Source organism: Myxine glutinosa, chromosome 1, assembly GCF_964187855.1.
Source record: "Myxine glutinosa chromosome 1, kmMyxGlut1.1, whole genome shotgun sequence".
NCBI classification, from domain to species: Eukaryota; Metazoa; Chordata; class Myxini; order Myxiniformes; family Myxinidae; genus Myxine; species Myxine glutinosa.
Genome location: NC_136261.1, coordinates 93104973 through 93123854, shown reverse-complemented (window position 1 = coordinate 93123854; position 18882 = coordinate 93104973). Strand labels below are relative to the sequence as shown.

At 38.0% G+C, this 18882-nt stretch overlaps 1 protein-coding gene across 4 annotated transcripts in view; it reads right to left on the bottom strand.

The window, feature by feature from the left end:
* The window catches only part of LOC137426267 (uncharacterized), a 63929-nt gene that overhangs the window by 5354 nt on the left and 39693 nt on the right, over positions 1-18882 (bottom strand). For 3 of the 4 annotated variants that reach the window (XM_078774677.1, XM_078774672.1, XM_078774682.1), the window contains exons 2-5: positions 18414-18457; positions 17842-18032; positions 5585-5780; positions 2512-2574 (exon numbers count right to left, since the gene is read on the bottom strand). In XM_078774677.1, coding sequence (XP_078630803.1) covers positions 2512-2574; positions 5585-5780; positions 17842-18032; positions 18414-18456 — 493 coding nt within the window. In that variant the 5' untranslated portion in view covers position 18457. The remainder of the gene's footprint in view (positions 1-2511; positions 2575-5584; positions 5781-17841; positions 18033-18413; positions 18458-18882) is intronic. The other variant, XM_078774675.1, reaches the window with a different exon arrangement.

Genomic DNA, 18882 nt, shown 5'->3' with positions numbered 1-18882 from the left:
GGTGTTGGCTTAGCGGTTAAGGTGCCGGCTTGGGATCCTGGGTTCGAATCCCGGTCTATCGCTGAATTAATGCCATGGGGGTTGACTCAGCCTGTCATCCTTCCGAGGTCGGCAAATTGAGTACCAGTTCACTGGTAATTCCCTGTGTGTCGCAAGTGGTGACTAACATGGTTGGTGGCACGAAGGGCATCAAACATTGCTTCAAAAAGGGGACAACGGTACCCGAAAAAGGCCAACCCCTGCTCTGCAGGGAAAAATGGCCTCCAAAGGTGGTTCTATTCCAAACAGCTGGTTTTTTGAGGGATGGCAGGATGGCCTGAAGTTACGCGTGCGACTCTGAGCTGCCCAGCCTGGGTTCGAATCCCGACCCAGCTAATATACAGTCAGCCTGGTATGTCACGGGCAGCGGGATGTTAATCCGAGTGTCCTACTACCGACACCAGTCGGTGGACGTTAAACATCCCATGGTGTCCTTTATGAAGAGTAGCCGAGCTTTCGCCAGCATCCCTTGCCAAATTCCAAATTCCTGCTCCAACCATCAAAGAGCATTGCAGCACCCTGGAAAAAAATCAAAATACTCCTACAATGGTGAAAATAATTCCACGAATACTTTTGAATAAATATTATTTATTTAACATGTGAATACAATTTCCAAGTGTCAATCGGGAGTGCTAAGACGAAGGACATTAAAGGTCTATGGTTAAACGTTAAAGAGGGTAAAGGCTCAAAGCAATTAAAGGACATTTTGTTTCTCTGCTGCAAAAGATACGAAAAATTAAGGAGTATTTCAAGGAGAGAGAGAAACGAGAAACAGCTGCGGATGATGATTATTTCAAGGAGAGAGAGAAACGAGAAACAGCTGCGGATGATGATTATTTCAAGGAGAGAGAGAAACGAGAGACAACTGCGCATGATGATAACGATGCTGGTTCAGCCATGAGGAGGAAACTGTTGATCATGGTCTGCCAGTGGAAGAGCATTGACGAGAGTTTCAGGAGTTTGGGGATTGCTAAGGGTTCAGCTACTTGTCAAAATAAAAACCCAAATTTTTTTCTCTTCTTGTGCTCAGATCACTCGAGGAAAGACAGATCTGTTTTCTTGTCCACTGTAGAACGGTGAATGCCATCTGTGACGGGTTCCATCACCATCTTCTGGAAATGCTTACTGCTTTGCTTGCAATACTTCTTTCTACCAAAGCACATGCCTTAATATGAAGGAATCAGTGAGGGCAAACACCCAAATGCCTTCATGAGAAAAGCTTGGAATATCAAAACTGCTTTGAGGATCGAAAAATAGAAATGACGCGTCAAGGCAGCAGGAAGAGTTGATGCAGATCAAGCTCAGCAGTTTCAATGAAAGTGTCATGTGTGTCGTAGCGGTCATCAGGTTCGCAAGTGAGTGAGGGCTCGCATCCAATGGCCACGATGGAAACCACATCTTTTTAGACTTAGCAGCTGATTGCTCAATTTGATCCATTTTCTGCAGGTCATAAGGCGACATTCAGACAAAAGGGCAATGGTAATCCCTCCTATCTGTCATCAAGTATTTGCAAAGAACTCATCGATTTGATTGGCCAGATTCAACACCAGATTTATCACGTCTTGATCAGTTGATTTTCATATTCAATTTTGGTATTTAATGAGAGAATCATACAGGATCAAGCCTTGCTGACTGTTTACTTGCAATGACAAACATCATGGGTTTGGACATCCCTCATTGCTGTGGTAAATCATATGACAATGCCAAAGATATGTCAGGACGATACAATGGTCTGCAGGTACTTCTAAGTCGACAAACCCAGTTCATTGCTTGTGCTGCCCATTTAGTAGATTTAGTGGGAGGTTAACAACAGCTGTTCAAATGATATTCATTTTTTCTGCTCTCTGAAGTTGCTATAATTATGCTTTCTGCTCAGCATCCACATATCGCTGGAAGCAGGTTTTCCATAATGATGGTGGCCAGTCATTCTTGACAATGAAACGTTTGTCAGACACAACATGGAGCAGTTGAGCAGATTCTACTGTAACACAACAGAATGTGAAAGAAGTCAAGGGGTGTGAATACTTTCTGAAGGCACTATATATTCAAGGCTCGTGGAAGTACTATAACAGTGAATCAGGCCACAACAGAACAAAAGCAACAGTTAGGCTGGTTAAAAAAAAATTCCTGTTTATCATCGCCGCCCGCCCCATAAAAGTCGTCTGCCCCTAAAAATTTTTTTTTTTTTCTGCTCGCGAAGTCAGTAAAATCCGTTCCGCTCAGTGGAACAGGTTCGAATTTTGCATGTGCTCGCGTACTGTCTGAGACAAGTTACATGTGCTCGAACTTCGCCGATCTGCAGGAGACCAATGAGGGAAACGTCTTCAATAATGTCGACGCCAAAGCCAATCTCACATGCAACGATGCGACAGAGAAGCCATACTACACGGCTGGCTATGAAGATGTGTGCTATTTGTGTGGCTGTGTTGAGGAGCCGAGTACCACAGATGAGTCATATCCGATATGCAGTACCTGGAGTAAGAGTCGTACTGCCGAGAAGAGGCCCACTCGGAAGTTCAAGAAGTAGTTGGTATTCTGAAGGAGAAGCCAAACATCATCGGCAAACGGGAGAGCCTCACGTGATCATTATAATTGCTGTGGATTTCTAGTCAAAAATTAAACGAGCGCTGCACTACATGTAGTGGTAGGTGATGATAGATACATGAATAAACGGCAACCAACATTCTCTTGGTGTTGAACTCTACTCAACATCTATGAGTGCTATAATAGCAGTAGCTGCTGATAGATAGATACATCTATGAGTGCTATAATAGCAGTAGCTGCTGATATATAGATACATCTATGAGTGCTATAATAGCAGTAGCTGCTGATAGATAGATACATCTATGAGTGCTATAATAGCAGTAGCTGCTGATATATAGATACATCTATGAGTGCTATAATAGCAGTAGCTGCTGATATATAGATACATCTATGAGTGCTATAATAGCAGTAGCTGCTGATAGATAGATACATCTATGAGTGCTATAATAGCAGTAGCTGCTGATATATAGATACATCTATGAGTGCTATAATAGCAGTAGCTGCTGATAGATAGATACATGTATGAGTGCTATAATATCAGTAGCTGCTGATAGATAGATACATGTATGAGTGCTATATTCGCAGTAGCTGCTGATATATAGATACATCTATGAGTGCTATAATAGCAGTAGCTGCTGATATATAGATACATCTGTGAGTGCTATAATAACAGTAGCTGCTGATAGATAGATACATCTATGAGTGCTATAATAGCAGTAGCTGCTGATATATAGATACATCTATGAGTGCTATAATAGCAGTAGCTGCTGATATATAGATACATCTATGAGTGCTATAATAGCAGTAGCTGCTGATAGATAGATACATGTATGAGTGCTATAATATCAGTAGCTGCTGATAGATAGATACATGTATGAGTGCTATATTCGCAGTAGCTGCTGATATATAGATACATCTATGAGTGCTATAATAGCAGTAGCTGCTGATAGATAGATACATCTATGAGTGCTATAATAGCAGTAGCTGCTGATATATAGATACATCTATGAGTGCTATATTCGCAGTAGCTGCTGATAGATAGATACATCTATGAGTGCTATAATAGCAGTAGCTGCTGATATATAGATACATCTATGAGTGCTATATTCGCAGTAGCTGCTGATAGATAGATACATCTATGAGTGCTATAATAGCAGTAGCTGCTGATATATAGATACATCTATGAGTGCTATATTTGCAGTAGCTGCTGATAGATAGATACATCTATGAGTGCTATAATAGCAGTAGCTGCTGATAGATAGATACATCTATGAGTGCTATAATTAATATCAGTAGCTGCTGATAGATAGATACATCTATGAGTGCTATAATAGCAGTAGCTGCTGATAGATAGATACATCTATGAGTGCTATAATATCAGTAGCTGCTGATAGATAGATACATCTATGAGTGCTATAATATCAGTAGCTGCTGATATATAGATACATCTATGAGTGCTGTAATAGCAGTAGCTGCTGATAGATAGATACATCTATGAGTGACTATAATAGCAGTAGCTGCTGATAGATAGATACATCTATGAGTGCTGTAATAGCAGTAGCTGCTGATAGATAGATACATCTATGAGTGCTGTAATAGCAGTAGCTGCTGATATATAGATACATCTATGAGTGCTGTAATAGCAGTAGCTGCTGATAGATAGATACATCTATGAGTGCTGTAATAGCAGTAGCTGCTGATAGATAGATGTATAAACGCGAATCAGACATTCTTTTGATGTGGTTAATGTCCTCTTCCATGTCTACCAAACTGCTCAATATGCATGTACCGGTACCATGAAGTGATATTTCGTGGCGAGGAATTCTAGTCAAATATGTATGAATGTGATGGCAATAGCTGCTGATAGATACATGTATGGCAACCGGACATTATTCTTAAAAGCGGAAGTTTTGGTCTACCATTGTTATATGTATCAGCAAATATTAAAAGTAAACAGAACTCAATGTGACATAGGTTTCTTTATTTTCTTTATTTGAATCGTATCAGTGCGTACATACGAAGGTTTACTAGTTTAGAAACCATAACATGATTCATCATGTATGTCCGATCAAGTATATTTAAGAAAAAAACATCTTGACTATTGTGCGCTGAATAAACCATTAAAATTTCACTATGAAAAAAAACCAAAAAAAAAAACCCTCCCTCCCGACCCAGTTTTTTTTTAAAAAGTGATGATAAACAGGAATTTTTTTTTAACCAGCCTTAGAGAGAAGTGGTAAACCAACAACAGGTGGAAGGACAAAAGAAAGGGAGACATGGACACCCAATGGGTGTGGGAAGGAATGAGTGTTAAGGGAGAATGCATGAGGTGGAAAAGATGGATGCAGAAGGAAACTCTTAGGAAGGAAAAATTGCAATTTGGAACGAGGTGGGCTTTGGGTTGGGAAGATAGATGGTGGGGTACTGATGGGGGTAGAAAAAAATCATGGTTTTGCATGGGGTATGATCTAAGGTGGTTGTAAACAGCTGTCTTTGAAACATGGAGAAAATAAATATTCTGTTGAAAATAATCAATCGGGATCAATATTCTGTTGAAATACAGTCAACCCTCCATATCTACAAGTTTCGCTTAACTGCGAATTGGTAAATGTATACGGATTGTACATTCACGACCCATGTATTCGTGAGTTTGCAACCATCAACACTGGGACATGAGGGTGGGTACACAGATGTTAATACTGTACAGTACTGTATTTGTACAGTTCTGCCTTCCTCTCCAACACCACCAACATCATCATCACATCATGATAAAACATCAATATTAACACTGCACTGTAATTTATTCATTTCAATCATTGTTCTTAAACATTTACCATTTCCCGTCTATATTCAGTCTGACCTAAAGGAACCTCACCCCATTTTTTCCCATTAAACCAAGGAATCCGTACTCTTGAATTCTATATCCGTGAGGTTTTCCCGGAACATTACGCTTGCGGATACGGAAGTCCGCGGATACGGAAGTCCGTGTGTATATACTCACTTTCAGAAATGTTCAACAGAATGCTTTGTTCTTTCATTTTTTTATTGTTGTTGTCGTCAAGCACAATGCACGAGTAGTGTCCGCTGTCTGACGTTGATGTTTTGTGAATGGTAATTGAGACATCTTGACGAGAAAGGTTTCCAGAAAATTCCACCCGGTCTTTCAATGAAAATGTCTTTACATTAAACCCACAAATCTGATGGTATGGAATACAAACAAATCCCATCAATAATCACCAAAATAGAAGATCATGACTTGAATTAAAAATATTTGGTTTCAAAACAGTGGATTGAAAATGCAGGATCAAGTATCTAGTAATAGGTGTCCACAACCATCCTTGACCATGTTGTAGAACGTTGGCCGAGGACCTCCCTTTTTTCCCGCCCTCACTTTTTCACCTTTATTAGCCCCAGTTGGACTTGGTCTGAAATAGGGGATTATCTATTGGGTCTTTTCCGTCTGTCCGTCCGTGTGTGTGTGTGTGTGTGTGTGTGTGTGTGTGTGTGTGTGTGTGTGTGTGTGTGTGTGTGTGTCTGCAACCATATCTTGTACATGTATGGACCGATTTTATTCAAACTAGGCAAAAATACAATACATGACGGTATACATATGCACATCACTTTGTTTGCGATGCGATCAAAAATGGTTGACTGGCGGCCATTTTCAATGTAAAAAGCCTGATGTTGAACACGTCCTCAACCGTTTCTCGGACATGCATTTACTGATGTTATTCAAACTTGACAAACAGATAAAGAATGATGGCTTCCATATTCACGTCATTTCTTTTCGACATCCGATCATTCATTCATTCATTCATTCATTGATCAAAGATGGCGGACTGGCGACCATTGAGTTAGGTAAACGTGTCTCCAAACATTCTCGGCCATGTATGGACTAATTTTGTTCAAACTTAGCACAAAGACAATACATGAGAGCATAGATATGCAGAATATTTACCTTGCACTCGCGAAGCGAAAAGCAGGGTTAGGCATTCGGTTATCTACGTACGTGCGTATGTGTGGCATATGTGCCTGCATTTTTAAAATTCATTTTCTCGGCAGCCGTGGTCCGATTGACAAGAAAATTTTACCATAGGAGTGCCTCTGCCAGTATAATTTTTTATTCATAATTATGACGTCATAAGTCACGTGATACGGACGCCATCTTGTTACGAAAATTGACTTGGAAAAACGTTACACCTCGATATCTCCCATACCGCTGAATGGCAAAAAAAGGAATATGGCTCATAGTCAAGTACTCTCCAAGGGGAATTAAGATATTTGTAATGATGATGTCATCGGTGCCTTCGTTATGACGTCATAATTCGACAAGTACAACACTTATCTGATCATTGTGAACTTTTTTTCTCAGCAACTATTGGCCTGATGGACACGAAATTTTCGGTTGGTAAACCAATGATGGTGGCCTCTCCTATTGTGTTTGGTAAACCAAACACAATAGGAGTGCCTCTTCCTGTAGAATATTTTAATGATAAATCATGACGTCATCAGTCATGTGGTACAGGCGCCATCTTGGTAAAACCGAAAAACGTTGCACCTCTATATCTCCAAACTCGCTCCATGGACAAAAATTGAAACATGGCTCATTGTAAATAACTCCATATGGGAAATAGGTGTTGATAACGATGACGTCATTGGTGCCGTAATTATGACATCATAATTTGACATGGACAATGCTTAGTCTGATCAGTTTGAAATTTATTGAGCATGATCTATGCAACAATTATAGTAGAAAATATAAATTTATGATGTCATCGCTCACCTGGTCTGGCGCCATATTGGATCAAAGAAAAAACCGTTCAAAAGCAGAAGAGTTGGCTCACACCAAGTTGACTGCACAAGGTAAGTTTTCTATGAATACCATCTAGTTTGTTTTGTAATCCAACCAGAGATGGCCGACGGGTGGCCAATAACTTCGTACAGCAAAATTGCTAAAAACCACGGGACGATGACATTTTATGTCTTTTCCTCCTTGATCATTTTAAAATTTGTTTTCTCCACAACCCCTTGAGCGATTGACACAAAACTTTCAACATGGGAGTGCCTACCCATGGATAATTTTTTAACAAACTTACATGATAAATGGATGGAAATTGTGGCTAGCATTGCACAATGTGTCTTTTCTGCAGGCATGGGTTGCAGGGTATTTCACGTATCAGGAATAAACAGCCTCGACCTAACTTCGCTTGGCCTCGGCTGAATAAAGACTATTAGAGAGCTAGATTGAGGAAGTGATGATTTTATTGAAATTAGGTTGTGACAACTAGCACCATGACCTTTGTGAACGTGTTTAAAATGCATTTATTTAACCCTAATAAAATTCATGATATTATTTGACTTTCCAAGAGTAAAATGATCTAGGGAGAAACTGATAGATTTCAGAAATTTAATTATGTCTACAAAAGCGTTCTTGAAAGATGGTAAGTCTGGAGCAACTTGCCAAACACACAAAATGTAAGAGTATAAGATTTTAATGACATGATTTAGCAAATCTGTGGGTCACAGGTGAAATGTCACCTGACACCAAACTTGTTTTCCCCTGTTTAATGTAAATTTTCGGTAAGAATACAATTTTTTATGGGATGGGACACCTAGCTTAATGTCCATCCGAGGGAGGGTACAGATAATGGCAAATCACCCTGCCTGGGAAACATCAGGGTGATAGTTTATAGCTGGGCCAAGATTCAAACCTACACTTACCGCTTACAGGTGAGTTTGCGTACCTCTAGGCCATCCTCCCAGCCCTTGGGAAAGACACTGAGATCTTTAAATTTCAACAAGTGATGGGAGCAGATGGGACACTCAGCTTAATGTCCATCAGAGGGGCACCACATGCAGTATGTGATGCAATGCCTGAATTTAAATCATCAATCTGACAGTTTATAGTTTGGTCAGGAATTAAACCCAGCATAGACAGCTTGATGATAAGTATGCTGCTTCTGTGCCATCCTGCCAAAGCACAAATAGAAATACATTTTTCCCTGTTTTTTTTAGTTTTAATTTTAATTTTCTTTTTCTCCTTTTGGCAGACGTGGAATCACAAACATACAGTCCCGTGAAAAAGTAAGTACACCCCATGTAAAGTTTTGACTTTTTCAACATATTTCAACATACAGCTATTTGATCTTCATTTCAACAATATTGATAGATAAAGCTGATATAATATAACAAATATCATGAAACATTTACATTTTGTAGTCCATTGTATAATTTATATAAACATAAATGCAAATTTCGCATGTGGAAAAAGTAAGTACACCCCGACATTTATCACTACTTCAAATACCTAAAATTAGAATCAGGTGCACCAGCTCAGGTGCAAATGATTAGAACATCGTTAGAGAGCATCTTGGAGGAACCTGTCTTTTTTAAACCTCAGACATTTAGTTTGGTTTGCTCTTTGTTGTTGAAGTGTGTGGCATCACCATGCCTAGATCAAAAGAGCTCTCTGAGGCCTTCAGAAAGAAGGTTATAGATGCCTACGAGTCTGGGAAGGAATTTAAAAAGATCTCCAAACAATTTGAAATCAATCATTCGACTGTCCGGAAGATCATCTACAAGTGGAGAAGATTCCAAACAACTGCCAACGTGTTCAGGCCAGGCCGCCCCAGAAAGTTCAGCCCGAGAGCAGACCGCAAGATGCTGAAAGAAGTCTCTAAGAACCCCAGAATGTCATCAGGGGACCTACAGGTAGCTCTTGCCACTGTTGATGTCAAAGTGGACGAGTCTACCATTAGAAAGAGGCTGCACAATTTTGATCTACATGGGAGGTGTGCCAGGAGGAAACCTTTGCTGTCCAGAAAGAACATCAGGGCAAGACTAAAGTTTGCCAATGAACACCTCGGCAAAGACCAGCACTTCTGGAACAATGTGTTCTGGACAGGTGAGTCAAAGGTAGAGCTATTTTGCCACAGTACCAGAAGACATGTTTGGCGAAAACCAAAGACAGCATTTGACCACAAGAACATGATGCCAACTGTAAAGCATGGTGGTGGAAATATTATGGTTTGGGGCAGCTTTGCTGCATCAGGGCCTGGGCAGCTCACCATCACAGAATCCACTATGAATTCTTCATTGTACCAGAGGGTGCTTGAGAATAATGTGAGGCCATCTGTCGAAAAGTTGAAGCTCAGCCGAAGGTGGATCTTCCAACATGACAATGACCCTAAACATACCAGTAAATCCACCAAGGAATGGCTGAAAAGAAAGAAATGGAGGGTTCTGGAATGGCCAAGTCAAAGCCCGGATCTAAATCCCATCGAGATGTTGTGGGGGGATTTGAAACGAGCTGTGCATGCAAGAAACCCCTCAAACATCGCACAGCTGAAAGAATTCTGCATGGAGGAGTGGGCAAAAATGTCTCCCAGTCGATGTCAGAGACTGGTAGACAGTTATGATAAACGTCTACTTGAGGTTGTTTCTGCCAAAGGGGGCAATACAACCGATTAAGAGCCAAGGGTGTACTTACTTTTTCCACATGCGAAATTTGCATTCATGTTTATTTAAATTATACAATGGACTACAAAATGTAAATGTTTCATGATATTTGTTATATTATATCACCTTTATCTATCAATATTGTTGAAATGAAGATCAAATAGCTGTATGTTGAAATATGTTGAAAAAGTCAAAACTTTACATGGGATGTACTTACTTTTTGACGTGACTGTATGTCCCATCAAGGCTGTTTTCTGACAAATTGTATTCACCATGTGTCACCTGACACACAAATGGCATCATGCCTGTGCTAACACGATCAAAGAAAAGCCTTACAAGCAGTCAAACAAAAATGATGCAAATCAGTGCTTAGTATTTATGTTCCATCTAATTTGGAAAATGGATTAAACTGCTGACTCCAGCTGCCCTCGGCAGCAAAGACATGGCTAGGATCAACTCCTATCAGGTCAGAACCAAACCAAGATACAAGAAAAAAAAACCATATTCATGATCTCTTCCACCTCAAATGACCCCCATTCCAAAGCACTCCCTTTTTCAGGTTATTGTTCTCCCCCTCCCTTCTCTCACCTCTTTTCACTTGTTAGTTGTCGGTTGGTTTGTTTATTTTCTGTTTCATCCCCACTTCTCCTTTCCTCTTCTTGCTGTGTTTCATTCCGTTTGTGTGCAGCTTGTTCACCCCCATGTATCCTTCTCCTCCTCCCCTTGACATCACTCTCACCTCTACTCTGCTGATTGGTGTTTCCCCCTTCCATTTTGTTCCCTTCCATGCTGCTCTAGCTGTTCCACAAGCCTCGATCAGGTTTATTTAAAAAAAGGAGCCAATCTATGAATAGGTGATGCCCGGTTCACAGGTTGGAACGAGATTCGTGGTGAAGGATCTCTGAGAAATTTTCAGGAGACATGCCGAGAAGGCTTTGGGACAGATATTGAGATTCATAGAGTCGGAGGAGAAGAATCACAACAGTACATTATACTTCGAGGCAGAGTGGAATATTCCGAATGAAGATAAATAATAATAACAACAAGGATAAAAAGACATAAAATGTCATGGCCCCTGTGGTTTTCGTAATTTTGCTGTACGGCGTGAAAGGTTGCCAGTCAGAAATCTTTGGTCGGATGACAAAACAAAATCTTCTGTTTATGTACACTCTCACATATTGTCTTTATGCCAAGTTTGAACAAAATCGGTCCATGCATGTCGAAAAATGTTTGGGGACACGTTTAAGTGACAAGATGGCCGCCAGTCCACCATCTTTGATCTGATCTCGAAAAAAAATGATGTGCATATGTAAGCCATCATTCATTATCTGTGTGCCAAGTATGAACAAAATCGGTCCATACATGTCCGGGATGTGGTTGCGCACGGACATATTGACGAACGGATGCACGGACAGACGGGACCCAATCTATAAGCCCTCGTTTCAGACTATGTCTAACAGAGACAAAAGAGAACGGCACTCAGTAGAGAGCATACCTCCGCCTGGTTGGCCATATCACTCAATGGTGAAGAATCACTTAAAAAAAGAAATTCTCATATCCGAATGCATATTCAGATTTTCACCAAAATCAAATCTATTTGTCTTTGGCATACACCCAACCTGTCCACCAAGTTTCGTCCAAATCTGTCTACAACATTTTGAGATATTCCGCTATGTATCGTTTTTGGCCCTATGTCCCAATGGTGAAGAATCAATTAAAAAATTATAGTAGCCGGATCCGAATCCGGATCTTCACCAAAATTTAATAATTTCGTCCGTGTCACATACACACACTAACTACCTCTCTGCCAAATTTCGTCCGAATCCGTCCACAACCTTTTGAGATATTTTGTTCACAAACAAACAAACAGACAGATAAATGCACAGACAAGGGTGAAAACATAACCTCCATCCACCTTTGGTGGTGGAGGTAATAACAACAGCTTTTATACTGCCAATTAAGCCATTCATTGACACTCCATGATGCAGCGGGACAAGTCTGCGCAATGGTTGCCAACCCATCGTTGTTTGGCAGTGGTCAATACTTTTTAAATACTGATAAATCAAACAAGGAGTCAGCATGTACCATTATTAAAGGCTTTGGTTCGAATTGCTATGAGGAATAGGGGGAGACAAAGGGGAGATTTTAAAATATTATTTAATTAAATACCTATATTAAATATATTAAAATACATACATATTATATGTATGTGTTTTAATATATTTTGAAATACTGTATATATTAAATACAATTAAATATTGGAGCACTCAATATGGATTCGCGATTAATCTATACATATAAAAGAAACTTTTTGTTTGTTTGTTTGTTGTTTGTCTGTCTGCACGCGCTAAACTCCTGAACGGTGAAAGATAGGAGGAAACCTCTGCAACAAAAAATGTCGGGACGCGCCCCAGGAAGGTTATAGGCTAGGTGGCTAGGTGGCGAGGCCGGTCGAGCCCGCTTCGGCCGGGCTGGGCCCATTTCGCAATAAATCTTCCTCTTCTTTAAAAATTTTATTGAAGTACAACTTGTGCACTTAAAAGGAATATCTGACTGATTGCAACACATGCTTTCAAAATTCTCTCTCGCGGAGCCCGACAGAAGAAAGAACAAGGAATCGTTGAGCACAAACTGATACTGGGCTCATGTCAGACCGATGTACAGAAGATTAAATTCATTCAAAAAGAACCCGGGCAACGCCGGGTGCATTCAGCTGGTTATTTATATAAATGTTACAATCACCACTACTTATACATACCGCCTTGATTACTTATTTATTTATATACACTTTAGCATCCACTTCCAACACTCACCATTAAATTATTTACTTATTTATATTCACGAATTACCATCTCCAGGACCACCATGCAAATTTGAATTATTTACTTATCAATATCCACTTTACCATCTCCAGGACCACCATGCAAATTTAAATTATTTACTTATCTATATCCAGTTTACCATCTCCACGACCACCATGCACCTTTTAATTATTTACTTATTTATATCCAGTTTACCATCTCCACGACCACCATGCAAATTTGAATTATTTACTTATTTATATCCAGTTTATCATCTCCACGACCACCATGCAAATTTGAATTATTTACTTATTTATATCCAGTTTATCATCTCCACGACCACCATGCAAATTTGAATTATTTACTTATCTATATCCACTTTACCATCTCCAGGACCACCATGCAAATTTGAATTATTTACTTATCTATATCCAATTTATCATCTCCACGACCACCATGCACCTTTTAATTATTTACTTATTTATATCCAGTTTACCATCTCCACGACCACCATGCAAATTTGAATTATTTACTTATTTATATCCAGTTTACCATCTCCACGACCACCATGCAAATTTGAATTATTTACTTATTTATATCCAGTTTATCATCTCCACGACCACCATGCACCTTTTAATTATTTACTTATTTATATCCAGTTTACCATCTCCACGACCACCATGCAAATTTGAATTATTTACTTATTTATATCCAGTTTATCATCTCCACGACCACCATGCAGCTTTTAATTATTTACTCATCTATATCCAGTTTACCATCTCCACGACCACCATGCAAATTTGAATTATTTACTTATCTATATCCAGTTTATCATCTCCACGACCACCATGCAAATTTAAATTATTTACTTATTTATATCCAGTTTATCATCTCCACGACCACCATGCAAATTTGAATTATTTACTTATTTATATCCAGTTTATCATCTCCACGACCACCATGCAAATTTGAATTATTTACTTATCTATATCCACTTTACCATCTCCAGGACCACCATGCAAATTTGAATTATTTACTTATCTATATCCAGTTTATCATCTCCACGACCACCTTGCAAATTTGAATTATTTACTTATTTATATTCACTTTGTCATCTCCACGACCACCATGCAAATTAAAATTATTTACTTATTTATATTCACTTTGTCATCTCCACGACCACCATGCACCTTTTAATTATTTACTTATTTATATCCAGTTTATCATCTCCACGACCACCATGCAACTTTTAATTATTTACTTATTTATATCCAGTTTATCATCTCCACGACCACCATGCAAATTAGAATTATTTACTTATCTATATCCAGTTTATCATCTCCACGACCACCATGCAAATTTAAATTACTAGGACGTGCCCGTACGTGGGTGCCCGTTTCTTGCCAAAAAAAAAAAAAAAAAAAAATTTGTGCAGGGGTGTGTGTGTGTAAACATCCTAGGGCGTGCCCGTACGTGGGTGCAAAAAAACATGCGTGCAAACAACAACAACAAAAAAAAACTTTGAAACCACGTGGCAGTAACGACCACAGAACCCCCCCTCCTCTATTTACATGAATGGTTTGGTCCATTCGCAACGACCACAGAACCCCCCCCCCTCTATTTACATGAAATGGTTTGGTCCATTCGCAAAGCCAAAGCGAACGGCGAACGGCTAAATCGCCATAGCTCGGTAACTACTTCTCCGATTAATATGAAACCTTGAAAAGGCACATCCTCGGGTCCCCAGCAATATACCTGGCAAGTTTCAAGTATATCGGACCCGTGGTTGTCGAGAAACAGCGGTCACAGACAAACACACACACACACACACACACACAGAGATTACTGGAATTATAGATAGATTTACTTATTTATATCCAGTTTATCATCTCCACGACCACCATGCAAATTTGAATTATTTACTTATTTATATCCAGTTTATCATCTCCACGACCACCATGCAAATTTGAATTATTTACTTATCTATATCCACTTTACCATCTCCAGGACCACCATGCAAATTTGAATTATTTACTTATCTATATCCAATTTATCATCTCCACGACCACCATGCAAATTTAAATTATTTACTTATCTATCCACTTTATCATCTCCACGACCACCATGCAAATTTAAATTATTTACTTATTTATATCCAGTTTACCATCTCCACGACCACCATGCAAATTTAAATTATTTACTTATCTATCCACTTTATCATCTCCACGACCACCATGCAAATTTGAATTATTTGCTTATCTATATCCAGTTTATCATCTCCACGACCACCATGCAAATTTAAATTATTTACTTATTTATATTCACTTTGTCATCTCCACGACCACCATGCACCTTTTAATTATTTACTTATTTATATCCAGTTTATCATCTCCACGACCACCATGCAAATTTGAATTATTTACTTATCTATATCCACTTTACCATCTCCAGGACCACCATGCAAATTTAAATTATTTACTTATCTATCCACTTTATCATCTCCACGACCACCATGCAAATTTGAATTATTTACTTATCTATATGCACTTTACCATCTCCAGGACCACCATGCAAATTTGAATTATTTACTTATCTATATCCAGTTTATCATCTCCACGACCACCATGCACCTTTTAATTATTTACTTATCTATATCCAGTTTACCATCTCCACGACCACCATGCAAATTTGAATTATTTACTTATCTATATCCAGTTTATCATCTCCACGACCACCATGCAAATTTAAATTATTTATTTATTTATATCCAGTTTATCATCTCCACGACCACCATGCACCTTTTAATTATTTACTTATTTATATCCAGTTTACCATCTCCACGACCACCATGCAAATTTGAATTATTTACTTATTTATATCCAGTTTATCATCTCCACGACCACCATGCACCTTTTAATTATTTACTTATCTATATCCAGTTTACCATCTCCACGACCACCATGCAAATTTGAATTATTTACTTATCTATATCCAGTTTATCATCTCCACGACCACCATGCAAATTTAAATTATTTACTTATTTATATCCAGTTTATCATCTCCACGACCACCATGCAAATTTGAATTATTTACTTATCTATATCCACTTTACCATCTCCAGGACCACCATGCAAATTTGAATTATTTACTTATCTATATCCAGTTTATCATCTCCACGACCACCATGCAAATTTGAATTATTTACTTATCTATATCCACTTTATCATCTCCACGACCACCATGCACCTTTTAATTATTTACTTATTTATATCCAGTTTATCATCTCCACGACCACCATGCAAATTTGAATTATTTACTTATTTATATCCAGTTTATCATCTCCACGACCACCATGCACCTTTTAATTATTTACTTATCTATATCCACTTTACCATCTCCAGGACCACCATGCAAATTTGAATTATTTACTTATCTATATCCAGTTTATCATCTCCACGACCACCATGCAAATTTAAATTATTTACTTATTTATATCCAGTTTATCATCTCCACGACCACCATGCACCTTTTAATTATTTACTTATTTATATCCAGTTTATCATCTCCACGACCACCATGCAAATTTGAATTATTTACTTATCTATATCCAGTTTATCATCTCCACGACCACCATGCAAATTTAAATTATTTACTTATTTATATTCACTTTGTCATCTCCACGACCACCATGCACCTTTTAATTATTTACTTATTTATATCCAGTTTATCATCTCCACGACCACCATGCAAATTTGAATTATTTACTTATCTATATCCACTTTACCATCTCCAGGACCCCCATGCAAATTTTAATTATTTACTTATCTATATCCACTTTACCATCTCCACGACCACCATGCAAATTTAAATTATTTACTTATCTATCCACTTTATCATCTCCACGACCACCATGCAAATTTGAATTATTTACTTATCTATATCCAATTTATCATCTCCACGACCACCATGCAAATTTGAATTATTTACTTATCTATATCCACTTTACCATCTCCACGACCACCATGCAAATTTGAATTATTTACTTATCTATATCCACTTTACCATCTCCACGACCACCATGCAAATTTGAATTATTTACTTATCTATATCCACTTTACCATCTCCACGACCACCATGCAAATTTGAATTATTTACTTATCTATATCCACTTTACCATCTCCACGACCACCATGCAAATTTAAATTATTTACTTATCTATATCCACTTTACCATCTCCACGACCACCATGCAAATTTGAATTATTTACTTATCTATATCCAATTTATCATCTCCACGACCACCATGCAAATTTGAATTATTTACTTATCTATATCCAATTTATCATCTCCACGACCACCATGCAAATTTGAATTATTTACTTATCTATATCCAATTTATCATCTCCACGACCACCATGCAAATTTGAATTATTTACTTATCTATCCACTTTATCATCTCCATGACCAGCATGCAACTTTTTATTATTTACTTATTTAAATACTATTTTTATTTTTTATTTTTAGTTCATTACCAACATGGACATTGAATTGTTAATTTATATAAACTTTACCATCACTGCGACCTATATATTTACGATATTTATTTAAATACTATTTTATTTCAATGTAAAAGCTACAAATCCTATTTTGAAGGTGTGGTTTGAGGTTTGAGGTGTCCTCGATGAGTACTTGCATCATTGTTTCTTCGATGTCTACAATATGGAAAAGATTGAGGGTCTGAAAAACTGCCATTTTGTGTCTGTAAATAACCATTTAGTATTTCACTGAAACAACCACATAGTGTAACAGTAACAGGGGACTTAGTCAAATAAATCACCAACTTCCAAAATCCCCATTATATTTAAAGCAAATATTTGACCATTCTCATGTACCATGTCCATGAAACTGGAGCACATTGCCAAACACACACAAAATGTAAAAGTATAGTATAATGTGTGAAAAAAAATAATGTAGAAGTAGAAGTGGATAGACCATCTTACCGGTTGCTCGTTTCCACTTTCGTTCTTGAAGCTCCACACAACCTCAATATTATTTGCATTTAGATCTTTGGGTGTAAAACTAAGTGCAATGACTGCATCTTGTCCTTCTTCATATCTGAAAACAAACTCTCCATTTTCAATGGAAGTATATTTGTGGACCAGGATTTGGACATCAACAGAACTTGAGAAAGCTGAAAAAGAAATTTTGTTTGAAGTTGTATGAGTACAAAATTTAATTTGTGATAAAGCACAACTATTATACCAGGGATGTGTGAAAAGTTCTCATGTGATACAGAAATAGGAAAACAATATTCGTGATTGTTTAATCTCAAGGTGAAAATGCAAAAACTTTTTTGTATGAAAACTTCAGGTTAAGCTGTTCTACACAAATGGAGAAAAAAATCCATTTTTGGTCTGTTTATTGTAAAAGAAGGATAATTTCTCACTTCTCAGAATTCCTCTCCACAAATATTGTGACTTCAGAGTTAATGGTTTTATATTATACCTCCTTTTGATGATGTGTGTGTTCAATTGTTATATTGAATAGTAATAATACTTGTTCAAAAACTCACCTGTGTTGAGTATGACCAAAATAAACAGGTATTTACTCCCCATTCTGCAAAAAAAAAAAATTAAAGAAAATCAACACAGCCATACATTAATTCATTCATTCAAATATAATGTAAAATTTGCAATCAACAAAAGTTTTTTCTTTGACAAAAAAATATTTTAAACTATCAAATTGGGAGAGCAATTCAAGGATTATGTGGTGTATCAGATACACCCGAAATTTACTTTAGGTTTTCTCAGGAAGGAGGCGACACAGGGGCTGGGCATGAGCTCAGACGTGTCTAGCCTGCCTATCTTGAGTCAGCATTTGGGGTGTCAGAATGTTTTCACACTAGCCCCACAGAGGAATTTATTCCTGTTTGTTACAATTTCTAGATGAGTTCATCTCCAATGCACTTCCACATACATGTACACGTATACATACACATACACATACATACACTCACATCCAGGGTCTGCCGAGCAGGCATG